General features: G+C 45.7%; 1 protein-coding gene across 2 annotated transcripts; it reads left to right on the top strand.

Moving 5' to 3' along the window:
• Nucleotides 1-2,623: 2,623 nt before the first annotated feature.
• LOC119953422 (procathepsin L-like) lies at nucleotides 2,624-21,956 on the top strand. 2 transcript variants are annotated; one of them, XM_038777685.1, is made up of 9 exons: nucleotides 2,629-2,668; nucleotides 3,349-3,402; nucleotides 4,445-4,624; nucleotides 7,008-7,130; nucleotides 10,998-11,177; nucleotides 12,306-12,527; nucleotides 13,540-13,708; nucleotides 19,089-19,194; nucleotides 21,606-21,956. In XM_038777685.1, exons 3-9 carry the CDS (start codon nucleotides 4,502-4,504, stop codon nucleotides 21,700-21,702), a joined length of 1,020 nt encoding a protein of 339 aa, XP_038633613.1. In that variant the 5' UTR covers nucleotides 2,629-2,668; nucleotides 3,349-3,402; nucleotides 4,445-4,501; the 3' UTR covers nucleotides 21,703-21,956. The 2 variants fall into 2 exon arrangements, with proteins under 2 accessions (XP_038633611.1, XP_038633613.1); XM_038777683.1 differs by lacking the exon at nucleotides 3,349-3,402 and having other exon boundaries at nucleotides 2,624-2,668.
• Nucleotides 21,957-23,935: the final 1,979 nt, after the last annotated feature.

The raw sequence follows: 23,935 nt of genomic DNA, 5'->3' as shown, positions 1-23,935 counted from the left end.
CTGGAGGTGTTGTTGGCTGCCTGGGAAGTGACATTTCCAACCAGCCTGTGACAGGAAAGAATATTGTTGCGACTGAAACAGAGGTTGAAGGCTCAGTTCCAAGAGAGACCTGGGATATGATCTAACGAAATGAAACAGAGACCCGTGTTGAGCGGGTTTAGCCGGGTGTTTCCCAGCGCTGGCAGCACTGAGAATGATCCGGCTATTTAACGGGACTCTGATTAATTTCTGGGCCTTGGTGAGGACCGCCTCCTCGAGGCTGCACTTAGTCCCATTTCCTGCACTAACGAGCTCAGCTCACCACCGCAGAAGGAGATTGGGGCACCTCTAATCTCTAAAGCCCCGCCCTCCATGGCCTCCAAAACCCCCAACGCCCCAACTCCCCAAGAAGGGGATCATGAGTCCCCCGTACCTCAACTCATAAGGGCAGAGTACCTCCTAGCCTGATCCCTGGCATGGAATGATGCCACCTGTGCACCATCAGCCTGGCAGTGCCACCTGGGCATGGCTAAGGTGGCACCTGGGTGGCACTGCCAGGGTGCCCAGAATGCATGCCAGGTTGCTTGGGTGGCACTGCCACAGTGCCCAGATGGTGTTGGGGTGCCAGTGTACCACCCTGCCCAGAGCCTGACCACCTGGGGCCGCCAATAGCCTGGGGAACCCCCCAAGTGTCAGTACACCTGGTCCACGGTTGAGAAAACCAGCGCTAAGTGGTGCCCACTCGGGGTCTCCAAGGCGAGGCCGTTCGGGTTAGATCCGCCGTAGACATATTCAATGAGACTAACCGCTGATCGAACATGCACATCTGGATCCCGACCTCGATGGTGGATCCACATCGCAATGTCTCATGAGACCTTGTTAGATCTTGCGAGGCGTGATGAGGCTGGCAAATTTCGTGAGAGGCCTCTTGTCAGATTTACCGGCCTTGTCGCATCCCAAGTCGGGGAGCTGTGCCACTCTATGAGAAAGCGGAAACCCCCAGAGAGACTGAGTTTTTGATGGAATGAGTAAAAATATTAATTGTTGTTGTAATAATCTCACCAAGGCTAGTCTTCCAACACCATACCCTTTTATTTACATAACAGAAAAGGCCACAGTCATGCTTACAGTGCACAAGTCCAAGACTGGGGACATACAGAATACCGGCAAGGTTGAAGCAGTGGGTTCTGAACTCCCACTCTTGTTTCCCATTGGGCGAGCTCCTACCCGCTCAATAGGCAAGTTTGTACTTCACAAAGCCCACAGAGAGATCTATTGATGATCTTGGCCACCATAACAATTGAAAATTATGTGAAATCGTAGAAGTTAACTATTATTCTGTGAATTAAGGAACTTAGAGGGGGAGGGATGTAATAGCTGACCCTTTTAAGGGGTGACCTTCTGAACGGTCTTGTGACCCACTCTTCAAATCGCTGCCTAGTATGTGGAATTACCGAGCAGACTTTGCCTGTCTGATCCAGGAGGTAGACTGGCAACATCAAGGCTGCAACACTGTAAATAGCATGTTGTATAAATAACTGTTCATTGTTTGGACCTAACTGGTGGAGCCATGTTACTACCATATATGTACAAGACAGTAGGCTTCTTCAGCCATGAGTTTCCTCCATTCAGACTCCTGAAGGTTTCATGACTCTCCCTGATTGTGTTTTTTTGGAGCTTGGGGGATTGACAATGATTGATACTATTTCCCCAGTCCAACATGTACCCTCTCAGTTCTGAACATCCTAATACAACCACAATATGTCATGAAGCATCTTCCAGTTATTTAAATACTTTTCTGCCATGCAATCACCCTTGTGATGCAAGTAATGTGGTAGATAATTCTCTGCTCCTTTGTAAAATAGAACCAAGGAATCTTTTAGATTTATTTGCAAGGACGCCTCCAAAGGTGCTGCACTCCACTTTACCCTCATTGCTTGTGTCTCCAGTTGCAAATACCCAGAGAATTTCAGGCCTTAGAGAGTCCCTGGAATAGATACCACTTTGATCTCAGAATCGTCTTTGTTCTCATGGCATTGCAAATGGGCTTGGTGAAGTTTTCAATTCTCGGAATGGGAAAACCGTTGTAAAGAAGATGCCAATCGCTGGAAATGAACTGACTTTGGTCACTCTGGTGCTGGGGCGCACACACAGAGAGTTGATGTTGCAGCCCTGGTGTGGAGTTGCTGCCCGTGGCTGTCATCACAATGATCTAGTGATCGTGCAGTCTGTACGCACCTGTTAGCTGAAAAACCTCACATTCCCGAAGGCAGGGGAAATTGGTTAATTGCCATAGATGCATTCCTGGGGCATATAGGCACCATGACAAAATGCATTGCCCAGAATCCTCAAAAGCAAATGAGATTTTCCATGAAGAAACTAGCAACTTGCATCATGAAAATAAGATTTGCATCATCTAATTATCTTTTAAGACTATGTTATTAAGATCATGTGGATTATTTGTATGTAATTTGGGATGATTGATGGTACATGCAGGTGGCAAATTATTTTCGATCAAACTGAACAAAGGTAATGCTTCAGGCTCCGTGAGCTAATTGATGGAATTTATGAGGCAATTAGTTCATCTTGCATCTTCTAAAGGTATATAAACTCCAATTCAAGCTCCAGTACACCACATCCTGGTCCCAAGTGGTTTGTGTCGTTTAAGAAACAGAGGTGTCCTTGCGAGGTGAGTAAAATATAACTTTTATTCTACCTACTGTGGTTGAATGGCCCGATTCTGATAAGTAATAAATTGAAAAAACAGTGTATGATTTAACAATGTAACACAGCAAAGAAAATTTGTTTCATTGGTAGAATTGTCCGCACCAAAACAGGCTTGAGATTAAATAATATATAGGAAACTAAATTTGGTTAAAAACTGTTAACTACTTGAGCAGATAAATTAATATAATGGAAATAGGTTAACACGTCCACTAAAAGCAGATGGAGGAATGCCACACAGTCAGCAGGATTTTCTAAATGGAGAGATATTATCAGGGAAAATTCAGTGGGAATCACGGAATCTTGGGATCGATATATTACTGATTGGGAACTTTGAGTAAGTCAAATCTGAAACTAAAGGCAGTTCTGTCTCACCCCAAGTTTCTCTTCAGCTTCCACAACAGCCAGAGAACTTTACAATCTCAACAACTGTGTCTCTAAAGTAAGAACATTTTTAGGCATTTAACCATTTTCATGAGCATAATGGAAAGACGTATTGTAAATTTTGCAAACTAAGTCTCTCCTCATCTGAATGAATTGGTGATAATTTTTAAAAAATAGTTTTTTGAAACTATTTAAAGCTAAATCCTTTGTCTTACACCTACACCTAGACGTTTGTCTCACTCTGTTATTATTCCCCCACAGACAATAGACAGTTGGACTGATCTCAGCTCCCCTACTGCCTGTGAATACCTTCAGGTAATAGAACATAGAACATAGAACATAGAACAGTACAGCACAGAACAGGCCCTTCAGCCCTCAATGTTGTGCCGAGCCATGATCACCCTACTCAAACCCACGTATCCACCCTATACCCGTAACCCAACAACCCCCCCCCCCTTAACCTTACTTTTATTAGGACACTACGGGCAATTTAGCATGGCCAATCCACCTAACCCGCACATCTTTGGACTGTGGGAGGAAACCGGAGCACCCGGAGGAAACCCACGCACACAGGGGGAGGACGTGCAGACTCCACACAGACAGTGACCCAGCCGGGAATCGAACCTGGGACCCTGGAGCTGTGAAGCATTTATGCTAACCACCATGCTACCCTGCTACCCCAACTAAATGGTGGCGGTAATTACGCACCTGCCATTCCCCCCCTGCTTAAGCAGAGATGCAATTGTCAGGAATTCAGCTCCACCGTTGCAAGGATTTGGACCTTCTCCTCTGGGGAACTGTCTTGAAATAACACATAAAGCCTTGAAATGTTTTGCAATCATATGCTGGTAGAGAGGTGGCGGTATAATGGCACTGTTGCTGGACTAGTAATCCAGAGATTTAGGGCAATGCTCTGCAGTCCCAGGTTTGAACCTCTCCATGGAAGATGGTGAAATTTGAATTCAATAAAAATCTGGAATTAAAAGTCAAATGATGACCATGAAACCATTGTCAGAAAATCCCATCTGGTTCACTAATGTCCTTCCTTCAGGGAATGAAATCTGCCGTCCTTACCCGGATTGGCCTACATGTGACTCTAGACCCACACAGAGATGCAGTTGACTCTTAACTGTCCCCCACTGAAATGGCCAAGCAAGCCAATCAGTTCAAGGGCAATTAGGGATGGGCAAAAAACATCCCAAGACGAATAAAAAAAAGAGAAGCTGAAATGCAGAGGACCCAATGACAAGATCATACAAAGAATATTGATTTGCCAAAAGGACATCTGATTAATGAGCAAAGGACTGTGAGTTTAGATGTTTACCTTTCCACATTCTTCTGATTTTATTGCCCTTAGCTTCTCACAAAGAAAACCAACACCCTGTGCCAGATTTGAACTGCTCAACCTTTCACTATGATATTTTTTCTCTCTGCGATGTGCATCCTGACTGGTATCTCCATGGCCTCAACAATTCCATTCATTGACAAGGAATGGGAACTCTGGAAACTGGTGCATGGCAAGAGCTACCCTAATCTGGTAAGAAATCTAGGCTGACTCGCTAGCAGAGCACTGAATGACCATTATATTGATTTTCAAGATTTCTATCTGAAGCCTCGCACCCACCCCCAGACCCCTGAACCTGTTAATATTGTTCAGTAAGAGCCACAATTGAAAATCAAAATGTCCTTCCATGGTGATTTATATATTTAACATCAACCAAGGACATGACAGTTATTGGTGATTTCTTTGATTCAAGTCTGTAAGGCATAAGTAGTGGAATGTCTCCCTCCAATTAAACATCGGGAAGACTAAAACCATTGCCTGTGATTCTTTAGCCCCTCCCACCACTGGGATCTTCCGGTCCTGCTGAAAGTCAATGGACATTTGGCTGGCCTGCCATATACCCCAGTGGTGGGTCCCACCATGGTAGGGTCAGAAAATCCAGCCATTGTCTTCAGTCCTGTAGCTAACATACTATGTTCCCTAGCTGCCAACTTCACTCCCTCTCTAGCTGCTGTCTGTGACTGAACCAGACTGCTTGTAACCTCGGAGAATAATTGAACCCTTAATTAAACTTCTCAGCATATGTCTGTGCCTTGAAGACTGACTATTTCCATCTCTTTTCCATCGCCTGACTCCACTTCTGCCTCAAATCATGTGCTGCTGAACCCTTCATCTGTTCCTTTGTTACCTCAAGACTTTGTTATTGAAATTCCCTTCTGGACAGTCACATTATACCTTCTGTAAAGGGGACATTATCCAAATCACTGTTGCCTGTATCCTAACTTGCACGAAATTCCATTCATCCATCACCCCTCTGTTCGTTGATCTACTTTGGTTCCTGGTTGAGCACTATCTCAATTTAAAAATTCTCACTTTTGTTTTCAAATCACACTGTAGCCTGTTCTTGTAATCACCTCCAGCTCCATAACCCTCCAAGGTATCTGCCACGTCTAATTGTTGTCAGTTGGAAATCCCCAATTTTTATTGATCCACCTCTGCTGCCCATGCCTTCAGTTGCTTCGGCCCTGAGTTCTAGAATTCCTTGCCCAAATGTCTCTATCTCTCTACCTCTCTTTTCTCTTTTAAGATGCTCCTCAAAACCTACCTCTTTGACTCAGATTTTGGCCACCAACCTTAATATCAAATAATATTGCTCACTGTCAAACTTTGCTTTAATTCTTCTATGATGTGCTTGGGGATGTTTTATGACGTTAAAGCAACGATATGAATACAATAATTTTGTTTCTGTCTGTGGGGAAGCAGCATGATGTAACAAATTAAGATGCTTTCGAAATCCTCACGAGCCTAAATTTGGACTTCAGCAGGCAGCCTGAGGAAATTGGGACTGCAAATCTGCAACCGTCAGTCCGTTGAGGGAAAGAATGGGGAATCTGGGACACCCCCAGAATGTTTTTGGGATCAGAGGTGCCCACACAGCTAGGGGTACACTTGTCCTACCTGTTTGTCCAACTCTTGGCTGGCATCATGATTTAGTTTAGCTGAGTGACTACTCCACAGGTCATCTATTTTGCGGGAAAGAAATTTGGTGCAACCAATGCGTTGCTTCAGATTTGAGAAGCTGTATTAATCTCCTGGCTTCTTTGCCCATGGCTTAAATCCCAAGATTTTTCCTACCTTACTGAAATGAGGCATGACTATTGCTTTGCTAACCCATAGTTTTTTTTGAAGTAATTATTTCTAAAACCATCTCTTGAAACTTCTGTGGTTTATCCTTTCCCTTCTTTACTCCTGACAGTTCTGATGCTAGCTCTGACTGAAAGAGAAATGGCATTTTTGGGTCTTCTCTCCTCCAAATTTAATTTTGATAGTCTTGGCAAAGCACTCATGGACGAAACATGCCATTTGCAACTTCAGTATCTTCTTTTGTCAGGGCCTTTCCTGTTGATTCCCTTATTTCCTATTTATTTTACTTTATCATTATCGTTTTGGTCCAAGGATCGTTAAAAGTGACATATCTTTAAGAAAGATCTACTGGATCTGAAACAGAGACCTTTATCCTTTTAATTTTAGCATTTTTTTGCACCCCCTTTCCCCTCATGTTTGTCTCTCTTGTGTGAGGGTGGGGCAGGTTAAAGAGGGGGGGTTAGAAACTAGATAATAATTACCAGTTGTATTTGCTGCCTATATAATTATAGTTATTGTTAATAAAAGTTAATTGTGTTTTGATTTACAAACCTAATAACTGAAGTTCTTGGGCAGCCAAAGACCAAATACTTTAGGTATTTTTAAAATTAAGAGTTAATTTCAATTGTGTTGCGACCCAGGTCAAGAGGAGCTGGAATTGACCCCTCACTAGCCCAGGTTGTTATAACACTTCTACTTGGATAAAAGCAATAACATAGAGTATTGGATTCTATTGATATTAGATTGCAGCAAACCAATTCTCTTTGTATAGGAGGAAGATCAGGCCAGGAGAGGAATTTGGTTGGACAACCTGGAGAAGATTGATGCTCACAATGCTCAGTATCTTCAAGGGAATACCATGTATGAAATGACCATGAATCAATTTGGAGACTTGGTAAGTCATGAAAATGTTAGAGCTTAAGAGTTGCTCATTTGATACTGAGCATGATGGAGAATGACCTTATTCCAGTTAAGCAAAGCCCCCCCACCTTCCTGGGACAAGGTTATATCAGCTGGAATCATTGCTGTGTCCATTGGTCCAGTTGCCACCTTCAACGATATAACTAACTTGGTGTGAACAAATATCGCTATGAACCATAATTTGCTCAACGTCACTAGACACACTGCAATGGTTCAATAAGGGGGTCCACCTGGGTAATGAATGCGGCCTTGCCTCAAATGGCCACATCCTGAGAACAAATATTAAACAAGGAACATGGAAGTCACAAGGATCAGAAATATATCTCAATCAACCACTCCCTTAATCATCTATCTAATTTGCTCATTAACGTTTTGGCTTTATTTGCCTCCATCAACTCAGTGGACAACCTACTGCATATATTTACTGCCCCCATCCTGATGAAAAATAATTACATTTAAACTGTCTCTCCATCTTTACTCTTGGTTTGAGCCTAGGTCTCTTGGCTTTGCAGCCCATTGCAATACATAGAATCATCAATACAGTACAGAAGGAGGCAATTCGGTGGGGGGGGGGGGGGGGTGGCATGGTGGTGCAGTGGTTAGCATTGTTGCCACACGGCGCCAAGGACCTGGGTTTGATCCCGGGCCTGGGTCGCTGTCCATGTGGAGTTTGTACATTCTCTTTGTGTCTGCGTTGGTTTCACCCCCACAACCCAAATATGTGCAGGATAGTTGGATTGACCACGCTAACTTGCCACTTAATTGGAAAAAAAAATAGGGGCCGGGATTCTCCCTTACCCGGTGGGATGGGTGGTCCTCGCATGGATTGGATTGGATTAGATTTGTTTATTGTCACGTGTACCGAGGTACAGTGAAAAGTATTTTTCTGCAAGCAGCTCAACAGATCATTCAGTACATGGGAAGAAAAGGGAATTAAACACAATCAAGAAAACATAAGAAAATACATAATAGGGCAACACAAGATATACAATGTAACTGCATAAGCATTGGCATTGGATGAAGCATACAGGGTGTAGTGTTAATGAGGTCAGTCAATAAGAGGGTCATTTAGGAGTCTGGTGACAGCGGCGTGTCGGAGTGGCGTGAACCAGTCCGGCGTCGGGCTTTAGGGGCCAAGCTCTCACATTGAGGGGCTAGGCCCGCGCCGGAGTGGTTCCCACTCCACCGGCTGGCGTGAACAGCCTTTGGCGCCACACCAGCCGGGGCCGGAAGTACTTCGCCGGCCGGCGTAAATCCGCGCATGTGCCGGTGCGTCAGTGGCTGTTGACGTCATACCGGCGCATGCGCAGGGGAGGGGGTCTCTTCCGCCTCCGCCATGGTCAGATCGCCCCGCGCCCCCCCCCCCCCCAGGACCCCGGAGCCCGCTCGCGCCGCCAATTCCGCCGGTCAAGTAGGTGGTTTAAACCACGCCGACGGGAAAGGCCTGTCAGCGGCGGGACTTCGACCCATCGCGGGCCGGAGAATCGCCGTGGGGGGCCCGCCAACTGGCGTAGCGCGATTCCTGCCCCTGTCGAATCTTGGGGGGCGGGGAATTTGGGACACGGCGGGGGCTGGATTGACGCCGGCCCCAGGCGATTCTCCAACCCCCAGGGGGGTCGGAGAATTCCGCCCAGGGTGTACAAAATTATGAGAGGAAGAGACAGAGTGGACAGGATAAATTTCTTTCCCTTGGTCGAAATTCTAGAGCCAAAGGGCATAGATTCAAGATAAGTGGCAGAAGGTGTAGAGGGGATATGAGGAAGAAAGTTTTTATGCAGAGGGTATTGGGAGTCTAGAATTTGCTGCCTGGGTTGGTGGTGGAGGCAGAGACCCTACTCTCTTTTTAAAAAGTACTTGGCTCTGCACCTTAAGTGCTGTAAGCTACAGGGCTATGAACCAGCTACAGGAAATTGGGATTAGAAAGGGCACCTGGGTGTTCTTGAGCTGACATGGCCAAGATGGGCCAAATGGCCTTCTTCTGTGCCGTAGCTTTTCTATGGTTCTATGACACAAAGATTGCCTGGGCGGTTGACAATGAAGGAGAAGTTTTTATATTACAGGAGGATATAGGCAGGTTGGTCAGTTGGACAGATTAGCGGCAGATGGAATTTAACCATGAAAAGTGAAAGGAAGGAATAACATGACAAGGGAGTATTCAATGAATGGCAGGACACTAGGAAGCTCAGAGGAACAGAGGGATCTTGGGGCGCTTGTCCACAGATCCCTGAAGGTATCAGGACCAAGAATGACTCAGGGCGGCATGGAAGCGCAGTGGTTAGCACTGCTGCCTACGGCACTGAGGACCCGGGTTCGATCCCAGCCCTTGGTCACTGTCTGTGTGGAGTTTGCACATTCTCTCCGTGGTTTACTGTAGTCTAACATTCACCTCTACAACCCAAAGATGTGCAGGTTGGGTGGATTGGCCACGCTAAATTGCCCCTTAATTGGAAAAAAAATAATTGGGTCCTCTAAATACAAAATAAAAGTTATATTTTTTTTAAAAGGCAAAGGTTGACTCAGTCTCTGACCAATGACCACCTCCCCTCCTCCCCAGCTTGATTGAAACTTTTAAAATCTTTCTTCATTCTGGGTTTGTGACTAGCCCATTAACTTACAAAGATGATTTGATGGGGAAAATTCTGGGTTTCTCATCGGCATCAGGTCGGTGAATGAGTTTTACTTTTTGTACCAGCTTTGAAATGAACATATCTGTAGGTCATCCATTTTGTTAGCAACCGTTAACAGCTTGGCCTGAAGACTTCATTGGCCAACAGCGTCACTTCAATCTGGACAAACACATTGTGCCATCTAATTGCACCAGCTATTTCTTGGTTAATCCATCGTGTTTGTGCTTCTGTTTGTTTCATTTTGTTTCCGCTCCGAGTTTGTTTTCAAGGTTCAATTGAAAATTGTGTTGGCTCCTGGGGTACAAAACCTGGCCAATTTTAATGATCACCAATTTACAAAGTGTTTCGGCAGTACAGTCACTTGATACTTTAATATAAGCTCCTTAGATGTGTTCTTGATGGAGACTGGCTACATTGTGACCTTCTCTGTATTGGTTATTTTTGAAGACCCAATTCAACTTTGCCTCTGATTATTGGGATCTTTTGGCTAACTGCTCCATGGAGCAATCCAATTTGCGTCCAAAATCATGTTCTCAGTTGAAAAGCCCTTATAAAGATTTCTGAATCTATTCCTGTTCAATTGAAGTTATCCATGACAATTGCATCTATTCCTGTTCAGGTTCCCCTTATTTGGCTGCAAGTTTCTTGATACAATCTCTGTTGATGATCTGCATTGGGTGCCAGGAATTTGTTTCCTGTTTGTTGTCATAGAATCATAGAATTTGTTGTCATAGAATTCCTACAGTTCAGAAGTAGGTAATCTGGCCCATCGAGTCTGCACCAATTGTCTGAAAGAACGTCCTAACGAGGCCCACAACCCCGCCTTAACCCCGTAACCTCACCTAACTTGCACTTCTTTGAACACTAAGGAGCAATTTAGCCTGGTCAAACCTGCAGATCTTTGGACTTTGGGAGGAAGCCATAGCACCCGGAGGAAATACACTCAGACACGGGTAGAACGTGCAAACTCCACACAGACAGTTACCCAAGGCCGGAATCGAACCCGGGTTCCTGGCGCTGTGATGCAGCAGTGCTAACCACTGTGCCACCATGCTGCTCTTTGTCAAGCTTTGCACTTTTGCATAAATGTTCCAATGCGCCTAGTCTTAATGAATCAACCCACAATGTGTTTACCCAATCCCTTATGAGTGACAGGTGCTTTTATATCATTATAATCACACGGCAAGTCTCATCGTTATTATGCATTCTTCCAGACACCAATGGAGTTTGCTAATTTGTACACTGATGCAAGGATATCTGAAATGGTCAATTATACAGACGATGCGTTGTTTGGTTTTGAAATGGAGGAACTGGAAGAAATGGAGGAAATCAATCATCTTCCCCAAGAAGTGGACTGGCGTAAGATGCACTATGTTGGTAAAGTAAAGGATCAGGTACTTACTATCTTAAACCATGTCAGTTCAATGCAGGCCAGCTGACATGATTCAGTTTGTTGGGGCTGTGTGGAGTGGTTCCTGTGTAATTCTTTTTTGGATTCCAAGGATTATTCACTCTTGCCATTTCAAACTTTTAACATATTCAACCAGCTGGCATTTGAGGGTTGGAGCTGTGGCAAATAACAGAAGGAACAATTTATGTGTGCTTTTCCTCAAAGAGCCAGTAGATGGAACTATAGTAGGCAATTGAGAATAAGTGATTCAGATAGGTAAAAGAGAAGCATATATTCATTTTGATTTTTGGATGTTAATAATGATAGATATACATTCAGGATCTTCTGAATTTTCCAATGCCAATGTTCCAGTCTAACACTTATGCCAGGCAGATTCTCAAAGGTCTAGATGGAGAAATAAAACTATCTAAACTGATTGACTTTTTAATACTTTTAAATCATGTGGTCAATGATATGTGGTCAATGATATTGTGGTCAATGTGGTCAAAGATCAATGAAAAAGAGCTAGAGTGTTCTTGTGTGAAGCATGTAACTTCAAAGGTCTGTGGGCTGAATGTGGGGGTGTAGTGTCGGGAGGGAGGTTCAGGGAAATGTATTGCTTGGAAGAAAAATCGGCCAGAAACCAACCTACTTAAAAACACCTTAACCTGGTGTTGTAGGACTTCTTTCTGTACTTCAAATAAGGCTATCTTACAACTGCTGGTTGTAATAGGCTGTTGGTGGCCTTAACGAGCAGAGTGGGAGCTGGGCACATCAGTGGAAGAAAGTCCCACCTCAAGAGCTGCTGGCCAATCAGGCTTGCTTGCAGTTCTTGCAGTCCCAGCAGTACCAGTAGAGAGAGATGGCTTCTGCTGGAACTCCATGATGAAGTATTATGGACATCACATAGGTGAGGCCAGGATTTTATGGTTGGGAGGGTTTGGGTACCCTAGAGACAAAGTGGTGATATATCCCTCCTATATCTCCCACCCTGAATCTTATAGTTATGTCCTCTTGTAACAGCTACATCCACCCGAGGAAATAGTCTCTGAACGTCCACTCTATCCCCCTCATCACGGAGAAATTAAATTTAAAAAAAAAACATTTTCCAATTTATGTGTTTTTCCTTCAGGGTTTGTGTTCATCCTGCTATGCGTTCACCGCAATTGGCGCTCTGGAAGGTCAGTTGGCCAAGGAAAAGAAGCAACTAATCGAACTGAGTGTACAAAACATCATTGACTGCTCTGATGAATATAAGAACTTTGGTTGCAGGGGGGGCTTGCCGTATCGTGCCTTCCAGTACATGCGAGACCATGGCATTGAGTCTGATCAATCATACCCCTACCAAGAAAAGGTACTCTCACTGCACACTGTACACCAACTGTCATCATTTCACACACTTAAACAGGGCTGTCAATTCTAAGTTGTGAAAGATATTCTGGTTTACGGCACAGTGTGTTCATAGAACCTGGTTAGATCTGAGATTCCTCATGCATCGTGGCATGTGAATGACATTTTGAATATCAACAGGAAGGATGTCATTCATTCGTAAAGTGTATCAGTGCAGGAATTAGTCCTTGTCCTTCCTAACAGAACTGCTGGTCTCGCTACAGTGAGCATTTCTGAATTGTAAAACCTTTCAGTGTTGCTCACTCCTTGATGACTCAATTGGCTGGGAAGTATTCACTCGGAAGAGTCAAATTTGTTTAAAAAAAGGACATTGGTTAAACGTGAAGCTTTGATTATGAGTGGCTTCTAAGACATGGGAGACGTCACATTTGAGTTTGCTGCTTTCCTCATTCAATGACAGTGTAAAAGAATCGTTCAGGAGAGATTGTGGATAGGGATCAGGAGTGAAAACACTGACTTAATTTTCACTCCCTTTTCTGGGCACTGAGGCAAACTGTAGCATCACAAGTACTACCCCACCTGAGATCAATGACTCCACACTTAGAGTCGAGATTTTGTCTTGTGCAGCAAAGATGAGCGAGAGAAGAGGCAAAAGGAAGGAGAGAGAGCGAGAGAGAGAGGCAGAGAGAGTCGGTCAGTCGAAGTGCTGGGTTCAGATGTGCCTGATGCTATTCAATGAGCGAAAGGGACAGCTGAATGCACAGGAGCCAAGTGATGGATAATTTCCTTTGGAATTTTGGGCTAAGAGGTTATGGAGAGTTTGGAATGAGTAAGACTTCGATGAAGGTGAGGTGTTTGGCATTGATGTGTTGAAGGAATAAGAGGTAAGGGAGGAGAGCAAGGCTTGGAGATAATAGGTAACTGGGATTTTCTGTGTGGTACAATATGGAAAATGAAATTTATGGAAATTATTTTTGGCCAAGTTTCGAAACAGATTCTTATGTTTTTACTTGCAGAAGAACGATAAATGCTTATTTAATAACTCTAAGAGTGTTATCAAAATTAAAGGATTCAGAAGGATGAAGAAGTACAGTGAGAAGAAATTAGCTGCAGTAATCAGAAGGGTTGGACCACTTTCTGTACTTATTTGTTCAGCTCATGATTCCTGGAGATTTTACAAGTCAGGTACTTCTCTCTTTTTAAAAAATATTTTATTGAGGAATTTTTGGTATAGTGACAACATCAAAATAAACAATATACATGAAACCATAAACTAAGTGCAAAAGCCATTTAACTCTCATATAGGCCCCACCCTGATTGACCCCCTACTCTAATCTAAACTACTCTCCCCCCCCACCCCCTATCTGCTGCCCCCCTACTCTAATCTAAACTACTCCCCACCCTTCCCCCATCTGCTGAAGATTAATTTTCCGCAAAGAAGTCGATGGTTGCCACCTCTGGTGAACCCTAACAGTGATGCTCTCAAGGCGAATTTGATTTTCTCCAAACAGAGAAAGCTAGCCATGTCCGATAGCCAGGTCTCTGACGTGAAGGGCTTTGAGTCTCTCCAGGCTAATAGTATCCATCTCCAGGCTACCAGGGAAGCAAAGGCCAGAGCATCTGCCTCTTTCTCCTCCTGGATTCCCAGGTCCTCTGACACCCTGAATATTGCCACCTCTGGACTCAGCGCCACCCTTGTTTTTAACACCGTGGACATGACATCTGCATACCTCTGCCAAAATCCCCTAAGCTTTGGACATGTCCAAAACATGTGGACATGTTTCGCCGGTCCTCCGGCACACTTTACGCACCTGTCCACCACCCCAAAGAATCTGCTCATCCGGGTCACTGTCATGTGAGCCCGGTGCACAACCTTAAATTGTATCAGACTGAGCCTGGCATATGTTGCAGGCATGTTGACTCTACTCAAAGCGTCTGCCCATAGACCATCCTCTATCTCACCTCCCACTCCTCCTCCCACTTGCGCTTTAGCTCCTTGGTCTGCGTCTCCTCCAACCCCATAAGCTCCTTATAAATGTCCGAGACGCTCCCTTCGCCTACCCACCCTCCAGAAACTACCCTGTCCTGAATCCCCCTCACCGGTAGGAGCGGGAGGTTGACACCTGTTTATGAAGGAAGTCCCGCACCTGCAGATACCTGAGTTTGTTTCCTCTCGCCAATCCAAACTTTTCCTCCAACACCCTCATACTCGGAAAGCTCCCCTCTATGAATATATCCCCCATCCTCTCAATCCTCGCTCCGGTATCCCCTGTCCATAGTCCCCGGGGCAAACCGGTGATTATCACAGATTGGGGCCCAGACAAATGCTCCCACATGCCGCCTCCACTGGCCCCAACCTCTCAGGGCCGCCACCACCACTGGACTGGTGGAGTACCGTGCCGGCGGGAACGACAGAGGCGCAGTTACCAATGCCCCCAATCTGGTATCCTTCCATGAAGCCGCCTCTATACGCACCCATGCCAATCCATCCACTTCCTGATCATGGCTATATTAGCTGCCCAGTAATAGTTGTTAAAATTTGGCAGCGCCAGACCGCCCTCTCCGCAACTCTGCTCAAACATTACCTTCCTCACTCGTGGGGTCTTGCCCGCTCAGACGAAGCCCGTGATCACTCTGTTGACCCGCTAAAAAAGGACCGCGGAATAAAGATGGGGAGACACAGAAATACAAATAGGAATCTCGGGAGGACAGTCATCTTCACTGTTTGCACCCTCCTAAACGGAAGCGCATCCCATCTCCGAAAATCATCCTTCATTTGATCTACCAGCCAGGCCAAATTCAATCTATGCAGCCGGTCCCATTCCCGCGCCACTTGGATGCCTAGGTACCTAAAGCTTCCCTTTACTAACCTAAACAGCAGTTCTTCCAGTCGCCTCTCCTGTCCCCTCGCCTGGACCACAAACATGTCATCTTTCCCATATTAAGCTTATACCCCGAAAACCAGCCAAATGCCACTCGAGTCCTCATGATTTCTTCCATCCCCTCTGTTAGGTCCGAAACGTACAGCAGCAGGTCATCCGCATGGAGTGAAACCCTGTGCTCCACCCCCCCACACCCCCGGACCAATCCACTCCAGCCCCTCGAGGCTCTCAGAGCAATTGCCAATGGCTCTATAGTCAACGCAAACAACAGTGGGGAGAGGGGGCATCCCTGTTTCGTCTCATCCCCCGGTGCAGTCTAAAATAGTCCGATGTTGTGCTATTTGTTCACACACTTTCCAGAGGAGCTTGATATAGTAACCTGACCCAGTCAATAAACCCCCGCCCGAATCCAAACCGTCCCAGTATTTGCCACAGATAGTACCATTCTACTCAATCAAAAGCCTTTTCTGCATCCATTGCAATCGCTACCCCCCCCCACCTCCCTACCTTCCGGGGGCATCATGATCACATTTAACAGCCTTCTTACATTGGCCACCAACTGCCAACCCTTAACAAACCCCGTCGGTCTTCCCCAATAACGTCCGGAACATAATCCTCGATCCTGGAGTACAAGATTTTGGCCAGCAACTTGGCATCTACATTCAACAGGGAGATTGTCCTGTCGGACCCACAGGGCTCCAGGTTCTTGTCCCGCTTAAGAATCAGCCAAATCGTTGCCTGTGACATCATCGGGGGCAACACCCCTCTTTCCCTTGCCTCATTGAACATCCTCAACAACACTGGCCCCAATATCCCTGAGAACATTTTATAAAGCTCCACTGGTACCCATCCTTACCTGCCTGCAAGGCCTTCAAGCCCTCCACCATCTCCTCCAGCCCAATTCGGCCCCTCCACTCCCTGACAACCTTTGGGAAATTCAGCCCCTCCAAGAAGTGCCTCATCCCCTCCGGGCCCGCAGGGGGTTCCGACCTGTACAGCCTGTTGTAGAAAGCCCTAAACGCCTTATTCGCCCCTGATGAATCACCAACCAGGTTCCCATTTCCGTCCTTTACTTTCCCTATCTCCCTGGCTGCCTCCCTCTTTCTAAGCTGCTGTGCAAGCATTCTGCTGGCGTTCTCTTCATGTACATAGATCGCCTCCCTCGCCTTTCTCAGCTGCTCCACCACCCTCCCTGTGGTCAGCAAGCTAAACTCTGCCTGTAACTTCTGCCATTCCCTTAAAAGCCCTGCCTCTGGGGTCTCCGCGTACCTCCTATCAATCTGTAGTAACTCCTTTACCAGTCGGTCCGTCTCCACCCTGTCCACCTTCTCCTTATGGGCCTGGATCAAGATCAGCTCCCCCTTGACCACGGCCTTCAGTGCTTCCCACACCACCGCTGCTGAAATTTCCCCCGTGTCGTTGACCTGCAGGTAGCTCTGGATACATTTCCTCAGCCACTCACATACTCCTTCATCTGCCAAAAGTCTCACATCCAACCTCCAGCGCGGGTGCTGGTGACTGTCTTTACTAACCTGCAGGTTAATGCAGTGCAGAGCATGGTCTGAGATTGTAATGCCGAATATCCCAGCCAGCCAGGCCCTGCTCAAAATAAAGAAATCAATCTGGGAATACACTTTATGCACGTGTGAATAGAAGGAGAACTCCTTCAACCTCAGCTTCCCAAATATCCATGGATCCACCCCCCCCATCAGCTCCATGAACCCTCTTAGTTCCTTTGCCATTGCTGACACCCTGCCCGTTTTTGAGCTTGACCGGTCCAAGCGAGGGTCAATAACTGTGTTGAAGTCCCCTCCCATGACCAACCTGTGCGAGTCCAGGTCCGGTATCTTCCCCAGCATCCTCTTTATAAACTCCACATCATCCCAATTTGGCGCATACACATTTACTAATACCACCTGCACCCCCTCCAGCTTCCAACTGACCATAAAGTACCGACCTCCCACATCCGAGACTATTCTACCCGCCTCAAACACCACCCGTTTATTGATCAGGATTGCGACCCCTCTAGTCTTTGAATCTAGTCCCGAGTGAAAGACCTGACTGACCCAAGCCGTTCCTCAATCTAATCTGGTCCGTAACTCTAACTCTAAGGTGCGTCTCCTACAACATTACCACGTCCACCTTCAAACCCCTAAGATGCACGAACATACGTGCCCTTTTGACCGGCCCATTTAACCCTCAAACATTCCAGGTGATCAGCCTAGTTGAGGGGCTCATTGCCCCCGCCCATCGCCAATCAGCCATCCCCTTTTTTAAACCTACCACCAGCCCATGCTCCGCACCTCCAACTGTCCATCCCCAGGCTGCCCCCGCCCCCAAGCTCCTCGCTGTCCCTCAGCTCAAGTCCCTCCCTCATCAGGAGAATATTCACCCTCCCACCTAATAACAACACCCTGTAGCCCAACCCCTTTACTAAACCGAATATATGCACCTTCCCCCCCCCCCCCCCCCCCCCCCCCCCACCCAATGTGCTTCTGAAAGCTGGCTCATCCAGCTAGCTTGGTGGCCCCCATCCCCGGCGCCAAATAGTCTCCCACCTATTGTTTATTGTTCCCTCTCCACCCTCCCCCTTGCTCATACAAACAAACTCCAACATCAAACAATCCCCACAAAATTGCCCAACATTAAAACACCAAGATCAAAACAAGCACCCCTCCATCCCCCAAACGTGCAAATGAAAACCTTAACTCACTCAGTTCCACCGCTGGTTCCCAATCAATGCAAACGGCATCACAAACAACTTCCATGAAATGCAAAACGGGAAACTTCTAACAAAAACAGAAACAAAAAGAAAAAACAAAAACATACAGCCAAGTTCAAAAGTTCGCAATCCATCACCAGCCCTTTCTTTTTTGCGAAGTCCAACGTATCCTCAGGCGACTCTAAGTAGAAGTGCTGATCCTCATGTGTGACCCAGAGACGGGCTGGATATAACAGCCCAAACTTCACCTTTTTCTTAAAAAGGATCAACCTGATCTGGTTGAAGCCTGCTCTCCTCCTGGCCACCTCCACGCTCAAGTGCTGGTAAACCCGCAGGATGCTATTGTCCCATTTATAGCTCCGTGTTTGCTTGGCCCACTGCAGAATGCGCTCCTTATCCGAGAATCTGTGGAATCTCACCACCATTGCCCCTCGGTGGGGGGGGGGGGGGGGGGGGGGGGGGGCGTCTCCCATTCGCAGCTTCCTCCCGAGTGCTCTGTGAGCCCTGTCCATCTCCGAGGGCTAGGAGAATGCCACATCCTCCAGCAGCTTCACAAACATGTCTGCGACGTATGCCCCAGCGTCCATTCCTTCAGACCCCTCCGGGAGCCCGACGATTCTTAGGTTCTGCCGACGTGACCTATTTTCTAGGTCCTCCACCTTTTCAAGGAGCTTCTTCTGCTGTCCCTCAGCATCCCCACCTCCAGCTCCACCGCAGTCTGATGCTCCTTCTGCTCAGCCAACGCCTTCTCCACCTTCATAGCTGACACCAGAGGTGGTACTTCTCTCTTTAACCAGCACAGTCACTTTCCCTAGCTGCTTTCTATCTGGATGACTTTGGGATGAGTTGTTTGGTGGAAGATGATAGAAGGATGCAAAAGCTATTCTGACCTTCCAAATCTTATATAACATTATATGCATTGGAATTATTTTCATCAAAAGTACTATCCTCCATTTTACAGGGATTCTTGATGATGCTGACTGCTACAATAAGAGAATTGATCATGCCGTGCTCTTGATAGGGTATGTGGATGAACATCCAACAGGTTACTGGATCATTAAAAACAGGCAAGTAATAGCTACAAATTAAGACCATCAGGTGCAATGGAAATCTTTTGGATCTTAGGGACTATATAAAGGGATGGTGTCCAAAAAGGCCTGGAAATAAATTAACTGATGGCGAGGGAGGATTAAGGAAAAGCGACTTAAGTTCGGTCCTCCTGACAAAATCATGAAGACGTGGCCAATTAAAACCAAAGAGTATGAATGAACATAATACAGTCTTTACCATGTGATTCAGTTATTTCCCACTCCACCTTGTGTGATAAATATAATGAGACTAATTTGGTGTAAACTCTTGCCTGCATAGCAATCTCTCAACTAAACTGGCACTTACCATTACGTGGTGGCATAGCGGCACAGAGGTTAGCACTGCTGTCTCACAGTATCAAGGACCCTTGTCCAATTCTGGCCTCAGGTGACTGTCTGTTTGGAGTTTTCACTTTCTCGCCATGGACTATGGACAACAGTGACCTTCACAAAGCACTGCAGCCCCAAGCTGACTCGTGTCTGAGCAAACCATTGCTAATGTGCCACACTAACAGGCCCCCACCCTATAATCTGCAGTCTGCATGCATTCTCTCCAAGTAATACATGTGCAAGATCCCCTTTTTGCTTTTTTAATAATTTACAAATAAATAATTTATTCAAGAAAATTAAGCCCTCCACAACTCAGACTATAAACACACAAACACCGGTTATAAAAATACTATGGAAAACAAGAAGCTAAATGGCATATCGAAAAATTCTTATCCTTACACAAGTTTACTTGGACACCCATGCAAATATATATATGTATATACACTCTCCCACCCCAACCTCAACAATCTAGCCCAATTAGAATTTTCTATGGAATGAGGGAATAAGCTCACAGTTCCCAGGAAAAGAGTTGAACAGGTACAAATGTTTCTTTGGCTCTTCCTCAAAACTGACTGGTCTATTTGGCTGCTGGGCCTTGTTCCTGCTAGTCTGGCTTCTCTGCAAGAAGCTTTCATGGTCTGTGTAGTCTGGTGTCCGTGATCTTCTGCCCCGTAATATTCTTCCGCACGGTTCTCCTTGGTCGTAATGGTTGTCTATCCCCGTGACGTTCTCAAATCTCCTCCTGCCCTTCACATTTCTGATGTAGTCTGAGATCCTTGTAGTCTGGTAGAAGTCCCCGTAGTAGTCTGTCGACCCCATTGTTTGTCATGCAGCCTTGTTGGGGTCCAGGTTTCCTCCCCTCTGTCTTCATTCTGCTTTCCATTGTTCATCTTCTTCATCCACCTCCTTGCCCCTCTGCCTGCCATCATGAGGCCTCACCATTTCCCACCCACTCCTTGCACAGCCTTCCTTCCACATTGCACCCCCCCCCCCCAGTCTTCTTCGACCACCCCAGCGACAACTCATACCCCATCCCCGGTCGAACTTCAGACCATTGTTTCGGTGGCTACACGAGTCCTGCAGCACAGTGATGTCCAGATAGACACTGGTATGTGTCACCAGAGAGAAGGAGACCTCTGTACTCCCCAATACCACGCACTGTACTGATCTGAGTCGGTGACACAGGAGGGTTCATGGGTCCAGCAGCACGGTGCCATCCATGAAGACCAGCTCAGCATGTAGATGGAGGGCAGGAACCGGTCTGCACCATGGCAGAAAGGCTTTGTTGTACTGCCCACAAAGTCTCTTGTGAACTGAGGACCACCTTGTGCACACCACTCTTTATCAACCATGTTTCAAATCAAGCATTCACACCACCTGCCAGTAGGAAGACCGACCCACCATTAACCTGCCATTGGGGGAATTGAAAAGTGATTTTACCCCAGTGGGTTTCTGACGTTTTGGCTTCCGCTAAGCTCTCTGCCCATTACCAAATCCGCCAGGGGCCAAATGGGAGGATTCCGCCCACTGTTTCCAACTTGAGTATACACCCCACCGCACTTCCCAGGATTTGAAAGCTCACTATATTTTGATTGGTTTATCTATGTCCTCTGCTGTGCACTTTGAATGACAACTGGCCATGCATTATGGCTTCACACAGGGCTGCACTCAGTAACCTCTCACTGTCTCAAAACTGATCTTATATATAAGAGTGCACAAATGTGTTGACTTTCCTTCACCTAATTATCCAAATAACTTTTCTCGATGGATTATACATCTCCGGAAGTAAACTCCTTGTAAAGTAAACCTGATATCCTGCTGATGATATAAGCTAAATTAAACCAAATGCATTCAAGCCAAATGAAAATGTTGCAAAAATTACAGGAGCAAACTTGCAAAGATCCCCATGTTGGGCGCTGTTGTTCTGGTGGAGCAGGCTTGAAGGGCCAAATGGCCAACTCCTGCACTTATTGTTATGGTTTATTTCTCTATGTTGCTCTGTTAATTTTGGATCTGATTCGAATGGTTTTGGATATTCACGAAGAATCTTCTTTTTCTAGCTGGGGAACATCTTGGGGTGAGAGAGGCTACATACGCTTAGTTAAGGGCAAGAACATGTGCGGAATTACCCATTGTGCTTCGTACCCTATAATCTGAAGAATTTTGACTTCAATAACAAAAAGAAAATCATTCTGGAGAAATTATTTTCGGTGATGAAGTGCACATAACACCAATTTGTGATATTGTAACTGCACTGCCAGTGTCTTGACTAAATCTGTGACTCTATTGACTGTAGATGCAGTGTGAATGAAGCTCACCCTGTCTTCATGTGCATTTTGAAAACTTTGCAATGTGAACTGTGTTCTGTTGCTGTGGTGTTGGGTCCTTCAAATGGTGCTTGGTACAATCAATTAAAGTACATTCCAAATAATCTGATTGTCATTGTCTGCTTCGAGTGAGGGGATGCCGGTATGCCGGCCTTCGTAGCGAGACGATTCGAGTACAGGAGCAGGGTTGGTTTGCTGCAATTATACTGGGCCTTGGTGAGGCCACACCTGGAATATTGTGTGCAGATTTGGTCTCCTCATCTGAGGAAGGATGTTCTTCCTATAAAGAGAACGCAGCAAAGGTTTACCAGACTGATTCCTGGGATTGCTGGATTTACGTATGAGGAGAGCTTGAGTCGGTTAGGATTGTATTCGCTGGAGTTCAGAAGAATGAGGGAGGATCTCATAGAAACCTATAAAGGTCTAACAGGACTAGACAGTGTAGATTCAAGAAGGATCTAGAGGTCACAGCCTGAGGAAACAGGGTAGACCATTTAGGACAGGGATGAGGAGACGTTTCTTCACCCAGAGTGGTGAGCCTGTGGAATTTATTACCACAGGTAGTAGTTGAGGCCAAAACATTGTTTTCAAGAAATAGTTATAGCACTTGGGGTAAAGGGGATCAAAGGATACAGGGAGGAAAGCAGGATTAGGCTACTAAGTTAGATGATCAGCCATGACCATAATGAATGAGGAGCAGGCTTGAAGGACCAAATGGCCCTCTCCTTCTCCTATTTTCTATGCTTGAATAAGAGAATTGTAAAAGTTCATTCAGTAATACTGTGAGATTGGAGGACACGAGATGGCTCAAGTGGCGCAAACTATCTCGATGGGCTAAATGGCCTATATCTGGGCTGTGTCTTTTGCTAATTCTGCAATAACTTTCGGAACCTTCTGCGTCATTTTGCTCAGTTTACCATTCTAAAGTGATTAACAGGATGAGAGCAGTGTTGCCAAGGTCACAGCACGGCCAATCCTTAGTTGTGATTAGAGGCTGGTGATTGTTTTTGAAGCGTGGTCCTTACATTATGGGGCTGCCATGATGATTTTCAGGGTGATCTCCAGCATTTTGACCCCGCAGTGATGAAGGCATTGCTCCTGACCTCATTGCAGCCTTGGTTCAAACATGGATAAAAGAGCTGAAATAAAGGTGTGAGGTGAGAAGGGCTAACCTTGCATCAAGACAGCATTTGAATGAGTGTGGTATCAAGGCGCTCTAGCAAAACTGGAGTCATTGGGAATCAAACTGAGATCAATCTGTCCATTGGCTGGAGTCATACTTTGACCAAAGGGAGGCAGTTATGGTTGTGGAGATCAATCATCTCCATCCCAGGACATCACTTCTGAAGTTCGTCAGAGTAGCGCCTAAGGCCCAATCAATTTAGTTGCTTCATCAATGTCCTTCACTCTCCTCCATTATACCATCAGAAATATGGATGCTCATTGATGATGGCATAATATACAGCACAGTTCATAAATCCTCAGATACTGAAGCAGCCCAGGCTCAAATGCAGCAAAACCTGGACAATATTCTATAAGTGTCCTTCCTGTTTAATTCATTTTTTTCCATTTATTTTATTATTTTGGCCCATGGACCCATAAATGCAATGTGCCTTTAAGCACAAGTGTGCTTGCCAGAGCATTGTGGTCCCAGGTCTTGTTTTGACAAGGAGAAACAGACTTGTCGTCGCCAAGTGAATCTTAGGACCCGGTTTTGGAGGAAGTCAGTTTGATTGGTTGGCTGGCAACTTGTGGGTTGTCCAGAGGCAGTATTCTGCTTGACAACAATCAGTGATTGGTGTTATATTACTTGGGAGTAATATATGTTACTCATTTGTTTATGCCAAGTTAAACTAAATTTTGATGATGAATATTCAAAGTCTTCCAGTGATAACAAATTATTTATTGAATAACTAATTAATTTACTTGTGAGTTATTTTCTTCAGTACTTTTACTAGTAGTTAAATTAAACAAGATTGAATTAGATTAACAATGAAAATAATACTCTACACACTGAGCTTACTACACTTCTGTTCTCGAGCTACAACACACACACAAAGAGA

The sequence above is a fragment of the Scyliorhinus canicula genome, chromosome 18, assembly GCF_902713615.1.
Source record: "Scyliorhinus canicula chromosome 18, sScyCan1.1, whole genome shotgun sequence".
NCBI lineage: Eukaryota > Metazoa > Chordata > Chondrichthyes > Carcharhiniformes > Scyliorhinidae > Scyliorhinus > Scyliorhinus canicula.
The sequence above is the reverse complement of the archived record's forward strand: the minus strand, read 5'-3'. Positions and strand labels throughout refer to the sequence as shown.